Below are 14,366 nucleotides of genomic sequence, written 5' to 3' on the forward strand. Positions count from 1 at the left end.
TCACCAGTCTTAACTAGACAACAAGCTATTCAAAGTCAAGACCTGTATCTTGTTTTGTATTTCTATGTTTGAGATGTCATTCAGTAATTGATTTGTGAAGGAAAGGAGGAATTCCTGGGTCTCCGCGGTTTTGCTGGTATCTGGAAGGTACTAGGCAGTTTGTTGTAGTTTTAATCTCCAGTCCTCACAAACTTGACATTAGAGAAAAATGATCCCATCTCACTTTTCCTAGAGTTTAGCACGGTGCTTGGCGTACAGGAGAGAAGGGCAAAGAGATGAGGGGAAGAAAATCTGTACAAATCCCACTCCTCCATTTATGACTTGAAGCAGGGAAACTGGGCATCTTCAGGTGTAACATAAGGTGAAAGCTATTCAAGACGGATTCCCAATTCCTCCTGGGCAACAGCGCCAACATCTTTGGGCTTAAGTCCCTTACTCTGAATCTTTGGGGCTTGCGTGGACCCACGCTTCCCCAGGAGGAGAATGGCAAGAAGACTGAAACCTTGAATCTGAGGATTTAGGGGACTCAGAACCCCTTTGCTACTTGCGCATTAGCTCTGGTTGCCAGCAACTGTGGGTCGATAGCTCGGCGCTCGACGCAATCCTGCCAGCCGGAGACGCGGCGCTCCCGGCGGAGCCTCTCGCAGCCAGGCAACCTCGGGCCTGGGTCCCCGCAGTGCGCACGCGCAGAAGGGGCTCGGTTAGGCGAGGGACGCGTGAACCCCGGCGCCGCTAGCGGGCCAAGGCGGGGAGGGGCGCACGCACGAGGGGCGGAGCGGCAGGCGCCCCGAGTGGTTGAGGAGCCGGAAACGCGCTTCGGAGGGTGCGGCCCTGAGGAGACGGCGGGCTGGGCTGGGCCGGGCCGGGCCGGGCGGGAAACGTTAGGCCGGCGGCCCCCGGGGCGCGGGGGTCGAGCGGGCGGGGAGGGCCCGAGGCGAGCTCTGCCCGGATGAGGAACAAAGCGGTGGGGCAGGCGCGCGCGCCCCCCGCGCGACCGGCAGGTGGGCTGCGCACGGGCCCGGCCGGGGCGGGGCGAGGGCGGCGGGGCCTGCGGGCCCCACGCCGGCGAGCGGGCGAGTCAGCCGGCCGCCCCTGGGAGGCGGCGTCCGCAGCGCCTGGGCTCTCCGGTGGCGTGGGGACGGGGCCTGCATCCCCCTCCCCCGTTTTGGTGACCGCCCTTGTCCTCCTCTTCCCCAGGTTGGGCAGCCTCCCTCCCGAAGCTTCTGGAGGAAAAGCCCCGGGTGTCCCTCGGCATGCCCCATCTCGCGGCGGGGAGCGCGGCCGCCGGCCCTCGGGAGGAGTTGGGCGGCCCTGGGCGGCCGCGGGGCCGAGTGGCCGCGTTTGTGCAGCGGTTGTAAGCAAGATGCAGTAGCACGTGACCCTGGAACGCAATCCCTGATGCCGGTTCCCCGCCACCCGTGTGTTCTTTTCTCTGACACTTGGCCCCAAGCAGATGCATCACAGGTGAGTAGCTTGGTGGGCTCCGCGCTGGTGACGTCTGTGGAAAACATTTGGCAAAGGAGAGTTTAGAGTGCCTTTCTTTGGTTTTCGATGCCATGGGGGAGGGTTACAGGTGCGATTTGCAAATGGATATATGTCCCAAAAGGATCAAGAAATCCAGAAGCCAGAATTGGGTTGAATATACTCTCATTCAACCAGATTTACTCCAAATGTGAATAGTTCCAGAGAGCCACACATGAATTGTTGGCTCATTGACATTTTCCCTAAGCCTTTGAGTTATTTGAGCTTTTAATATCTTTTTTTTTTAAGATTTTTATTTATTTGACAGACAGATCACAAGTAGGCAGAGAGGCAGGCAGAGAGAGGAGGAGGAGGCAGGCTCCCTGCTGAGCAGAGAGCCCGATGTGAGGCTCGATCCCAGGACCCTGGGATCATGACCCCAGCGGAAGGCAGAGGCTTTAACCACTGAGCCACCCAGGCGCCCCAAGCTTTTAATATCTTGATTTGAATTCCAGAGTGTGTTTTTAGCTTTTCACCATGCTTCACCTTGAATTTTGCTGGTTATCCTTTGACTTGGACGGTAATGTGGAGAAATTAAGTTCTTAATTTTGCAGGTAGAAGTGATTAGTTTTGCAGATTTCATGCTAATGTTTGAAGTACTTAATCCTACCATGTCAGTACAGAAATATGCCAGATATAGTTATGTTTGGCTGTTCTTTTGGGACCCTTTCATAGGATGTATGTTTAGGATGGAGGAATATAAAACAAATTCATTGAAGTTGCTGAAACTGCCCCTTGCATTTTGCAAAGTGGCTGCATTTCAGTTAGCTTTTTTTTTAAACATGACTAATTTTTTTTTTTTTTTGAGATTTTATTTATTTAACAGGGAGAGACACAGTGACAGAGAGCACAGCAGTGGGAATGGGAGAGGGAGAAGCAGCCTCCCTGCCCAGTAGGGAGCCCCATGTGGGTGGGGTTCTATCCCAGGACCCCCGGATCATGACCTGAGCCAAAGGCAGACGCTTAACAACTGAGCCACCCAGGCGCCCCTCAGTTAGCTTCTTACATGTCATTCTAAGAAAACGGCATAAGATTCTAAGAAAAAGTCCTAAGATTAGCTACTGGCAAATGATTTATTCCTAGGTCAGTTAGAAACACACACGTAAAGTGTAGAAGTGTGAAAGAAATGATTTTACCAGGAGTGAGTAGGAAGAAGAGAGAGGTTGGTATGATTTTGGCCCTTCTTCCAAGATTGCTTCCCAGAAACTCCTGTGAGAAGGGTAGGTAGAATAGAATTGCACTTCAGAGAGAGAGAGTCTTATGAGGATCATATTGTACATTCCCTTCATCTGCTTTCCCTCTTCGAGATACTAGTTACCTTTGGTTTATGGCTGCTGAGGTCATCACGTTTTAGTGACTCACAACAAAGCAGAAATCTGCTGAGGTTCTCACATTAAACTCTGGTTTGAACTGGTTTGAGAAGGCCTAGGAGTCAACCTAGAAACACCATTTTGATTTTATCTGGAGATTAGGTACACAGATTAATATTCAGGAATTTTTAGAATGGGATTTGAAGCTGTAGACTTTTAAGTGTACTTTAAAAACTTATTGTAACCCATTTGTTGTAACCCCCTGCTCCAGTGGTTGTAGATTTCTAGTTATATTTGTAGCTATAAAAAGTTACGGGAAAAGTCTGTTTTAAACCAGCCCACGCCTAGAAACTTGGAAAATTAAGGTAGCTATTGTTTCTTTAGGCTATAAGGATTTTTTTTGCACTCTTTATAGCATAATTAAATACTGTTATTAATGTACTCTCCTTTGTAAGGTGTACCTCATTTGTCATATACTTCTAGTTGCCTTTCTAGTGGCCATGAAAATGCATTGCTCCATCCATATCAAATATTTCAGAGTGCTTGTTCTCCACTGTGAGCCTTGTTCATTTTATTAATGTCCGAGAGTTTAGTTTAATCAGCTACCTGGCCTGGGGTAAGATTAAAGCCTGTGGATGTAGAATAATGCAGGAACAGGTCTACATGGGACTTTAAACACAACCCGTAATATAAATACACAGATCCTAGTTATTGGAACTGTGCAAAAGGCAAATGGTTCTTTTAGTGTAATTGTCTAATTGTAGTTAACAGCTTGAGTTTCTTTTTAAAAAATTTTTTTATTGTAGGGGCCCCTGGGTGGCTCAGTCAGTTAAGCATCTGCTTTGGCTCAGGTCATGAACTCAGGGTCCTGGGATCCAGCCCTGCATCCGGCTCCTTGCTCAGCTGAGAACTTGCTTCGCCCTCCCCCTCTCGGTGTCCCCCCTCTCTCTCACTCTCTCAAATAAATAAATAATAAAGTCTTAAATTTTTTTTTATTGTAGTTGACATTCAATGTTGTATTAATTTCAGGTGTTGACATACAATGTTATATTGATTTTAAGTGCACAACATAGTGATTCGGCTTAGATTTCTTAAATTGGGAGACCTGGATTTAAATCCCAACTGTCATTTGTTATATAATCTTGGGTTAAGTTTCTTAGCCTCTCTGAGTCTGTTTTCTCATCTCTAAAATGGGATCAAGAATAATACCTACCTCCCAGCAGTTATAAGGATTAGGTGAAATAATTACATGTAAATTACATGTAAATCACTTAGGTCAGTAAGGGAGTCGTATGTATGTAAGTATGAGCTATTATTATTTTCAGGTTTATTGATAGCTGATACTGCCATTTTTCAGATTAAAACCTATTTAGGTTTGCTTTCACTGCTAAGGAATATGTAGATCCATTTGATTCCTCCTTTCCTTCTTTACTCTTCCCATGGGAGAGACACAGAAGAGCTTGCATTACTGTGCCCTGTGCTTACTCTCAATATAGATTGGAGATTTTTTTTTTTTTTTTGGTAAAGATTTTATTTGAGAGTTAGAGATTACAAGCAGGGGGGGAAGGGTAGAGGGAGAAGCAGACTCCCCACTGAGCAGGGAGCCCAACTCAGCAAGGTAGGGCTCTATCCCAGGATCCTGAGATCATTACCTGAGCCGCAGGCAGACACTTAACCGACTGAGCCACCCCGGTGGTCTGGGATTAGAGGACTTTAGTAACCTTCGGATAACCTGTTGGCTAGCTTACTGAAATTTATAATATGGCAGTCTCTAAATTCTGACATAGGAACTAATAGTTCTTGATAGCCTCCAATAGCAAGCATCTTGCTCAAACCAGTGTATTCTGATAATACTGTTAAAGACAATGTAAGATAGGTTGCAAAGAAAAGGTGATTCTCAGATTTTTTGGCTTGACAAAAATGGTCTGTAGATTTGAAAAAAAAAAAAAAGAGGTTTGATATATTAAAATTTTTGGCAGTGTTCTGCAGCAGCATCTGTGCTCTTCTACTTAATTGCTAGGATTTGGTGCATATGACATGGCCTCTTTGAGACTGGTTTCCTCATTTATTTTGACGAATTGGTGAAAGAATATGAAGTAAATTTTTATAAAGTATGTAGCGTAGCAAAGCTTACATAATGAACCTCGCTGTATGGCAGATATTATTAAGATTTTTATATGGAATTTTAATAAAATCTAATCCATGGTGGAAATACGGTGCTTCTTCACACAGTTAATAATCTAATTCAGATTCTGTATCACTGTAACTCTTGGCAAAAAAAAAATTATCTTTTGAGTGAGTTAAAACAAACTCTACAGAAGTCTCGCTTGAAGTAATAAATAGGCCATCTGAAGAAAATATTGTGGAAGAAAAAACTTGGTGATTGAAAAAAAAAAACCCAAACTCTTATTGTCCTGTGCTCTAAGGATTGGAGTCTGCTTCAGTCAGTGTGCATAGGGTTTGAGTTAAATCCTGTTTCTGCTTTGTGACATTGACTGAGTTAATGACTCTGAATCCCAGTTTCCTTATCAGTAGAAAGAATAGGACCGTCCGTCTCAGAGAACTGTAAGCATAAAAATGAAGTAGTAGTTGGTCAGCTCTCATTTCCTTACCCCCATTGTTAAAGGTTCCTCCGTAACTTAAGTGGAATCACTGAGGTAAGATTTTGCCTAATTGGTTGTGTGTGCTCTTCCTTAGGATGAATGAAATGAACCTGAGCCCAGTGGGGATGGAGCAGCTGACTTCATCCTCTGTGAGCAATGCCTTGCCCGTCTCAGGGAGTCATCTAGGGTTGGCTGCTTCACCCACTCACAATGCCATCCCTGCTCCAGGTGAGCAGTAAGGGAGAGCGACTGAATTTCCCCACTTAATTGCATAATTGTTCTCAGTGGATCCTAAAAGGGGAGAGAGCCCCTTTAAGCCCCTTTAAAGAGAAGCCAAGCGGGTCTGAACATCAGTTCCACATGTGGCACCATCATGGATGAAATGTTTTTGGGGACTACTGGAGTTCCAGTGGATAGGAGTAGCAGTTTTTTCTGATTAGTTCTCTTGTGGAGTTGGTGGCCTTTATCTAGAGATGTAGTTGACTTCGCATTTTATCAGTTCATCTGGTTCACACCCTTGGTACTCTGTCCCTGGGTTAATAGAAGAGAATGAAAGTTACTCTACTAACTGTTCCCAGAAATTACGAGAAATTGAGCTTTATTTTTTTATTATATCTGACACTGGCAACAACTGCAAATGCCCCAGGCTTAGAATTCAAAGAGGAGGTATCAGAGATGGAGCTCCTACATGTAACTCCCATGAGCCTCGGTTCTCAAGAGGAATACTATAGAAAAAGCTCATTTTCCCCCATCGCTATACTTGTAAAATCTTTTTATTTGTTTATTTTCTTTTTCTTTTGAAACAGAAAAGAAAGCTATTCTTAATGATCTATGATGTCGTAATGTATTGGGATTTCTTTTTTTCCTTTGAAGATTTTATTTATTTGACAGACGCAAGCAGGAGGTGTGTGAGAAGGAGAAGCAGGCTTCCCACTGAGCAAGGAGCCCGATGTAGGGCTCGATCCCAGGACCCTGGGACCATGACGTGAACCAAAGGCAGACGCTTACCAACTGAGCCACTCTGGCGCCTCTGTATTGGGCTTTTTAAAATCAGAATTAGAGTTAATGCAGACATCTGGCTGGTTCAGTCAGTGGAACATGTGACTCTTGATTTCAGAGTTGTAAGTTTGTAGAGATTACTTAAGGATAAAATAAAAAAAATGTTTAAGTGTATTTTAAATCTTTAAGTTGTTTAAATAGTTCTCTGTAGGGAACTACCTGCTTAATTGCTAAATGCAGCGCTAAATAAATTCATCTAAACTAGGTCTCCACATTCCTTTCAGTGCCCATAAAAGAAATTAAAAAAAATTTTATTAGTATTTAACTTACTCGATTAATGAGGCATTAATCAAAAGGCATTCGTTTTAGTGAACACTCTTATTATGGAGGAAAAGCATATTAAAAAATAGTGCCACAGGCAAAAATAATGCAAATCAACACTGCTCAAGTTAGTGAGTATTCATCATTATACTTAGGCATGGTAAGAGTCACTTCTACACCTTGCAGGTATAATCCAAGGTAGATGTAATCTAAAGTTTAAATTTTTTCAATCATAAAATACAGCACATGTACAAAAGACTGTATGAAAGTATATTTATACAGTTTTGGATTTAGCTTCCAAGTATAAACATATCTATGAATTTTTAAAAAGTAAAACATTCTCACCATATAAAATGGTAAATGTAAAAAAGTAAAAAAAAATTCATACTATCAGGACTCCTGGGTGGCTCAGTGGATTAAGGCCTCTGCCTTCAGGTCAGGTCATGATCCCAGGGTCCTGGGATCAAGCCCCACTTCAGGCTCTCTGGTCAGCGGGGAGCCTGCTTCCCCCTCTCTCTCTGCCTGCCTCTCCGCCTACTTGTGATCTCTGTCGAATAAATAAATAAAATCTTAGGGGCGCCTGGGTGGCTCAGTGGTTTAATCCGCTGCCTTCAGCTCAGGTCGTGATCTCAGGGTCCTGGGATCGAGTCCCACATCGGGCTCTCTGCTCAGCAGGGAGCCTGCTTCCCTCCCTCTCTCTGCCTGCCTCTCTGTCTACTTGTGATCTCTCTCTGTCAAATAAATAAATAAAATCTTTAAAAAAAAAAAAAGGAGGAGAAAGCAAAGCACGGAACTCCTGGCTTTCTCCCCATGATTCTAAAAAAATAAATAAAATCTTAAAAAAAAAAAAATTCATAGTATCATTACTCAGAGACCACTCCTGTGAACTTTGGTATTTTTCCCATTTTATCTCTCTGTGATTTGTTCTCTTAAATTGTATTTAAACTGGGTTTTTAATTGTAATGAAATGTTTTGATACTTAAAAGTTAATACAGACACCTGGAAGATCAACTGGACAATTTTTTTTTTTTAAAGATTTTATTTATTGGGCACCTGGGTGGCTCAGTGGGTTAAGCCGCTGCCTTCGGCTCAGGTCATGATCTCAGGGTCCTGGGATCAAGTCCCACATCGGTCTCTCTGCTCAGCGGGGAGCCTGCTTCCTCCCTCTCTCTCTGCCTGCCTCTCTGCCTACTTGTGATCTCTCTCTGTCAAATAAATAAATAAAATCTTTAAAAAAAAAAAAAAAGATTTTATTTATTTATTTGACAGAGATCACAAGTAGGCAGAGAAAGAGTGGGGGTGGGTGGGGAAGCAGGCTCCCTGCCAAGCAGAGAGCCCGATGCAGAACTCGATCCCAGGACCCTGGGACCAGGACCCGAGCCTAAGGCAGAGCAACCCGCTGAGCCACCCAGGTGCTCCCAATCAACTGGACAATTTTAAACTAACTTGAGAACTACCTTTAAGACATACTTGTGGAGACACCTGGGTGGCTCAGTGGGTTAAGCCTCTGCCTTCGGCTCAGGTCATGATCTCAGGGTCCTGGAATCGAGCCCCGCATCAGGCTCTCTGTCTGCCAAAGAAACAAATAAAATCTTTAAAAAAAAAAAAAGACATATTTGTGGGGGCACCTGGGTGGCTCAGTGGGTTAAAGCCTCTGCCTTCGGCTCAGGTCATGATCCCAGGGTTCTGGGATCGAGCCCCAAATTGGGCTCTCTGCTCAGCAGGAAGCCTGCTTCCCTCTCTCTCTCTGCCTGTCTCTCTGCCTACTTGTAATCTCTGTCTGTCAAATAAATAAATAAAATCTTAAAAAAAAAAAAGACATATTTGTGGATGTTTGCATAATACTGTCTGGGGATATAAAGGGCTATTAGGTGAGATTTTTTTTTCCCCCATATGCAGAAACCTTCCTAAGAGTTTAGTGATTATAGAGAGATTTTTTAAGTACTTACCTTCTTTTAATTGAGAAAAAAATATTTTGTAGGTCTGCCAGTGGCAATTCCAAACCTGGGTCCCTCCCTGAGCTCTTTGCCTTCTGCTTTATCTCTGATGCTCCCAATGGGTATTGGGGATCGAGGGGTGATGTGCGGGTTGCCTGAAAGAAATTACACCCTACCTCCACCACCTTACCCCCACCTGGAGAGCAGTTACTTCAGAACTATTCTACCTGGTAAGTATTACGGTTATTTGGGCCATTAGAAGAAAGAATAGAGGCACCTCTTAACCTTCCTACTTGAAGACTTGAATAACACTTTTTTCTGTTTGTCAGTATTGGATATTAATCTCTAGGTGGGTAAAAATTCATAGATTTTTATAACTTTCCTCTTAGAATGTACAGATAACACATTATTAATATAGCAGTTTGACTAGACTTAATTTCTTAATGGCACATAAAGAAATTTTTTTTCTCCTTTTTCCTCCAGTATTTCCTAGGTTCAATTTTTAGAATTCTGCAGTTGTAATTCCTGTCAACCACATGTCCTGCTAGTGTCATTGTTCATTATAAATTAAAGTTTGTTTTTTTTTAAGTTTACTGACTTTCTATTCTAAGTGTATATTTATTTTACAAAATTTAGCAAATAGAGAGAGAACCACTCATAGTCCCTTCATCCATCTTTTTGGTGTACTTCCTTCCTGCCTTTTATCTTGGTGTATAGAATTTTTACTATTTTTCATAATTAAGACTATACTATCTATATGATTATATATCTTTACCTTTCTCCACTTCGTATTTTTATGTAGTTATTTTCCATAACTGCTGCATGGTTTCCATAATTACTCTTTTTACTGCTGCATTACAGTCTACTGAATGGATATTCCATGGTTTATTTATATATCAGTCTTTCTTGTTGGACCCTTTGGTTTTTCTAGGTTCTTGTTACTATTGTAGGAATGACTTTGTGTATAGTATCTATAAAATGCATTTAGGCAGGATTATCCTAAGTGGAATTTCTTGTGCAAGAGCATATGAATATTTTTGGAATTCTTTATACATATACGTTCCAAAGAGGTTTTAGTAATTTACTCCTACTGGCAGTGCAGCAAGTACCATTTCACTACATCCTGATAAGCCCATGTGTTCAAAATTTCTTTTGGTTTTAATACAGATTCAGTTGTGCCTTTTGTTTTGAATAGAACCTAATGTGCTATGATAGTTTAATAACTTAAAACTAGGTTATATTTAAATTTTCTTAATTAAATTTTTCATGTGGAAGACCTGCTTTTAAGTCATTTTACCTTTTAACTTTGATAGAACAAATTTCAGCACCTTGAGTCTCAGGAATTCCAACTATGTATATTTTAAAGGCATCATTTAAATGCTTAATTTCCGGTGACTTCAAAGGAACATAGTTAATCTTTTATAGTTTCTCAGTTTCACAGGGAAAACTGAATTATAATATATGTATGTTGCTATTTATAAGGTATATATATATATCAATTTAACCAAATAAGGAGCTAGAAGATTATTTTATGGTCTACTTATGTTGCTATTTTTATAAAGTATATCAGTTAAACCAACAAAGTAGTTAAGAGATTTAGTTAAATTTGTAAGGAATATGGTTTCTAGCATTTAGAATTCCTTATATTTAACGATGTACTAAAAAGTGATATCTCATCTTTTCCTTTTCTCAGGCATTTTATCTTATTTAGCTGACAGACCACCTCCTCAGTATATCCACCCTAACTCTATAAATGTTGATGGTAATACAGCATTATCTATCGCCAATAACGCTTCAGCTCTAGATCCCTATCAGTCCAATGGAAATGTTGGATTAGAACCAGGGATTGTTTCAATAGACTCTCGCTCTGTGAACACACATGGTGCCCAAAGTCTTCACCCCAGTGATGGCCATGAGGTGGCCTTGGACACAACAATCACTATGGAGAACGTCTCTAGGGTTACCAGCCCAATCTCTACAGATGGAATGGCAGAAGAACTTACAATGGATGGTGTTGCAGGCGAGCATTCCCAAATCCCAAATGGCTCCAGAAGTCACGAACCTCTGTCTGTAGATTCTGTGAGCAGCAACCTTGCAGCAGACACTGTAGGACATGGCGGTGTGATACCCATTCATGGGAATGGCCTAGAGCTCCCTGTGGTCATGGAGACAGACCATATTGCAAGTCGGGTCAACGGGATGTCTGACAGTGCCCTCAGTGACTCCATTCACACCGTGGCCATGAGCACCAACTCTGTAAGCGTGGCACTCTCTACCTCACACAACCTCGCCTCCCTAGAATCTGTTTCCCTTCATGAAGTTGGCCTAAGCCTAGAACCTGTGGCTGTCTCCTCCATCACCCAGGAGGTTGCTATGGGGACAGGTCATGTAGATGTATCTTCAGACAGTCTTTCTTTTGTACCACCTTCACTGCAAATGGAAGACTCCAATTCAAACAAGGAAAATATGGCAACCTTGTTTACAATTTGTGAGTGTATTTAGCCTTTTTCTTTTGGAAATATTGGTAGATAGGACCAACATCTCTAACAGATTTAATCACAAAGTCAGACATTAAGGGAGTATAGAAAGTGACTAGATATTGGAATTTTTCTTTGTGTATTGTTCTTTATATTAATGTGCCTTTTCCTCAGATAAGCCAAATGACATATAAGCATTTTGTTGGTTCTTCCAGTATTCTGAAGTAAGGAAACCATAGTCGTTTCCTTCTGTATTTTACAGATGAGGTCAGCCCAATAGTATTCAAGATATTTCCCTGGGTTTCAGAAGTAGATATAATAACTCTAGTTATTATAGAAGTAAACTTCAGTGGGATATTGTCTATGTGTCATGCTGTGTGTTTTTTTTTTCAATGTAAGACAAATTTATTAGATCATGTGTACTTTTTTTATCCGTGGAAAAATGTAGGAAGATACAAATGCAATTTTTATTTTTGTTCAGAATGCATATAAATTACTGTAGTTGGGCATGTAAAAATTCTTCTACGTGGGACAACAATAACAGAAAGCAGTATAAAAACTGTTCATTTGTTGGTGTCACTACATGCTTCATCCGTGCAGGAACCGTGTGGAGGGCTTACTCTATGCCAGCGTCTATGTTAGATGCAGGGTAGAAAACAGTCTGTAAGAGACAACACATGCCTTTAAAGAGATTATAGTCTGATGGGAAGCATAGGCTAGTAAACAAGCTATTGCAATATAGTATGGTAAGTGGGAAGATGGGATTAAGTGCGAGATCTCAAAGAGCCTCAGGGGAGCATCTTACCAGGCCATGGAAGGAATAGGGAAGACTTACCAGGGGAGGCTGTGCATGTGTTAGCACAGACCTGAAGGGCAAGAAAGATGTTGGCAGCTGAGTATCAGGAAGAACAGTGTCCCAGACAGGAGCTGGCACCCGTAAGTGCCTAGAACTAAAAGAATTTTGTGTGGTTCAGAATTGCTGAAGCATAATTTGGGGGTGATGAGAAAGAAGTAGGAGCCAGAATACAAAGGGTCTTCTAAGACCAATCAAGGGTCTTAAGGAGTGAGGTTTGGGATGGGGGCTCTCTGCAGCGTGAGGTGAGTAGACAGGTAAGGAAGAGGATGCCGTAATTTCAGTGAAAGGTGATTTTCTAACCTAGAGTAGAGGTAATGATGATGAGGAAAGTGGGGAATATTTACAAAGAATTTAGTAGAGCTTGCTGATGGGTTGAAGTTGGTGGGAGAGAATGGTTAAGGAGATATCCCTGGTTTCTGGCATGGGAAACTAGGTGGATAGTGGTACCACTCCTTAGGATAATGGTGGAGGAGGACTGCCTTTTTGTTTGTTTTTGAGGAGTGATGTTGAGTCTGGTTTCCGACATAACTGATTTCAGTGTATAAAATACCCAGGAGAGATGTTTATTGAGATTTTAATATGGAGCACAGAGATCTGTCTGCAAATATTCAGGGGTCCTGAGTATTAAAACGTTAACTTATGGGCTCCTGGGTGGCTCAGTTGGTTAAGCAACTGCCTTTGGCTCAGGTCATGATCCTGGAGTCCCGAGATCGAGTCCCGCATTGGGCTCCCAGCTCCATGGGGAGTCTGCTTCTCCCTCTGATCTTCTCCCTTCTCATGCTCTCTCTCAAACAAACAAATAAAATGTTAATAAATAAATAAAGCATTACTTACAGCCATGGACGTGGGGTGGAATTATCTCCTAGTGAGAGTGGAATGTAGGAAGGCTGGGGATGCCAAGACAGTGGTGGAGGAAGAGCTTCCAAAGTAGACTGAACAGGAGAGTCAGAGGAGTAGGACAAAGCTTCTGGTGCCTCAGGAGCCAAGCAATGAGGAAAACTGTGTTAATCTTTTGAAATCTGGAAATTATAATTTTAAAATACCTTAATTTGGGAATGTGATTAATGTAGGCTCTTTCACTTAGCAGACAAGGTGTCCTAAATAAGTCTATTGATCCTTTTTTAAGTGGGCATGTGGAACCGCTTGCTCCTTTGTGTGTTTCTTTAAAAATGAGCTATGCTGGTATGCCTGGTGGCTCAGTCAGTTAAGCATCTGCCTTCAGCTCAGGTCATGATCTTGGGGTCCCAGGATTGAGCCCCGCATTGCGCTTCCTCCTCAGTAGGGAGTCTGCTTCTCCCTCTCTCTGCTCATGCTCGCTCTCTGTCTCTCTCAAATACGTAAATCTTAAAAACAAGGAAATGAAATATAATTCACATTTTAAATTATACAATTTAGTGGTTTTTAGTATATTGACAAGATTGTGCAAGTAGCACCACTATCTAACTCCAGAATGTTTTCATCACCCAGTAAATATGCTCCGCTAGGAGCTGTTCATCATTCCCACCCTTCTAACCCCCTCCCTCCCCACAACCATCCTCAGGTAACCACTAATCAACTTTTTATAGATTCACCTATTCTGGACACTTCATATAATGGAAGCATATGACATGTGGCTTTGTGTGTCGTCCTTCCCTTAGCATAATGTTGTCCTGGCTCATTCACATCATGGCAGGTATCAGTCCTTCATTCCTCTTTCGGGCTGAATAATAGTCTGTCATGTGACTGGACCACATTTTGTTTATCCACCTTTCATTCATGAACGTTTGGTTGTTTCTCCTGGTGGCTATCATGAATAATGCTGCCATGAACGTTCATTTACAAGTTTTTGTATGAACATGTTTTTAAGTTTCTTGGATGTGGAATTTAGGAGTGGAATTGCTCCGTGTTTAACTTTTTGAGGAACTGCCAGACTGTTTTCTGAAGTAGTTGCACCATTTTGAATTCCCAGCATCAGTGTGTGTGTTTTCCAGTTTCTCCACATCTTCTGAACACTTTCTGTTATAGCTGTCTTACTGGCCGTGGAGTGGGTGGGAAGTAGCATCTCATTGTGGTTTAAAGATTTTTTTTTTTTTTTTTTAGATTTTATTTATTTATCTGTCAGAGAGAGAGAGAGAGGGAGAGAGAGCGAGCACAGGCAGACAGAATGGCAGGCAGAGGCAGAGGGAGAAGCAGGCTCCCCGATGAGCAAGGAGCCCGATGTGGGACTTGATCCCAGGACGCTGGGATCATGACCTGAGCCGAAGGCAGCTGCTTAACCAACTGAGCCACCCAGGCGTCCCTCATTGTGGTTTAGATTTGCATTTCCCTAGTGACAATGATGTCAGACCTCTACAAGTTCTCAT

The 14,366-nt window shown here is 42.4% G+C and overlaps 1 protein-coding gene across 3 annotated transcripts in view; it reads left to right on the plus strand.

Annotated features, from left to right (window-relative positions):
* Positions 1-890: 890 nt before the first annotated feature.
* The window catches only part of LOC111157646 (PR/SET domain 4), a 29,751-nt gene continuing 16,275 nt past the window's right edge, over positions 891-14,366 (plus strand). For all 3 annotated transcript variants that reach the window (XM_022519244.1, XM_022519246.1, XM_022519247.1), the window contains exons 1-5: positions 891-1,001; positions 1,198-1,464; positions 5,529-5,662; positions 8,736-8,921; positions 10,385-11,179. In XM_022519244.1, the coding sequence (XP_022374952.1) occupies positions 1,454-1,464; positions 5,529-5,662; positions 8,736-8,921; positions 10,385-11,179 (1,126 nt within the window). In that variant the 5' untranslated portion in view covers positions 891-1,001; positions 1,198-1,453. The remainder of the gene's footprint in view (positions 1,002-1,197; positions 1,465-5,528; positions 5,663-8,735; positions 8,922-10,384; positions 11,180-14,366) is intronic.

Source organism: Enhydra lutris, unplaced genomic scaffold, assembly GCF_002288905.1.
Source record: "Enhydra lutris kenyoni isolate GAN:26980312 unplaced genomic scaffold, ASM228890v2 scaffoldscaffold55, whole genome shotgun sequence".
In the NCBI taxonomy this organism is placed as follows: domain Eukaryota; kingdom Metazoa; phylum Chordata; class Mammalia; order Carnivora; family Mustelidae; genus Enhydra; species Enhydra lutris.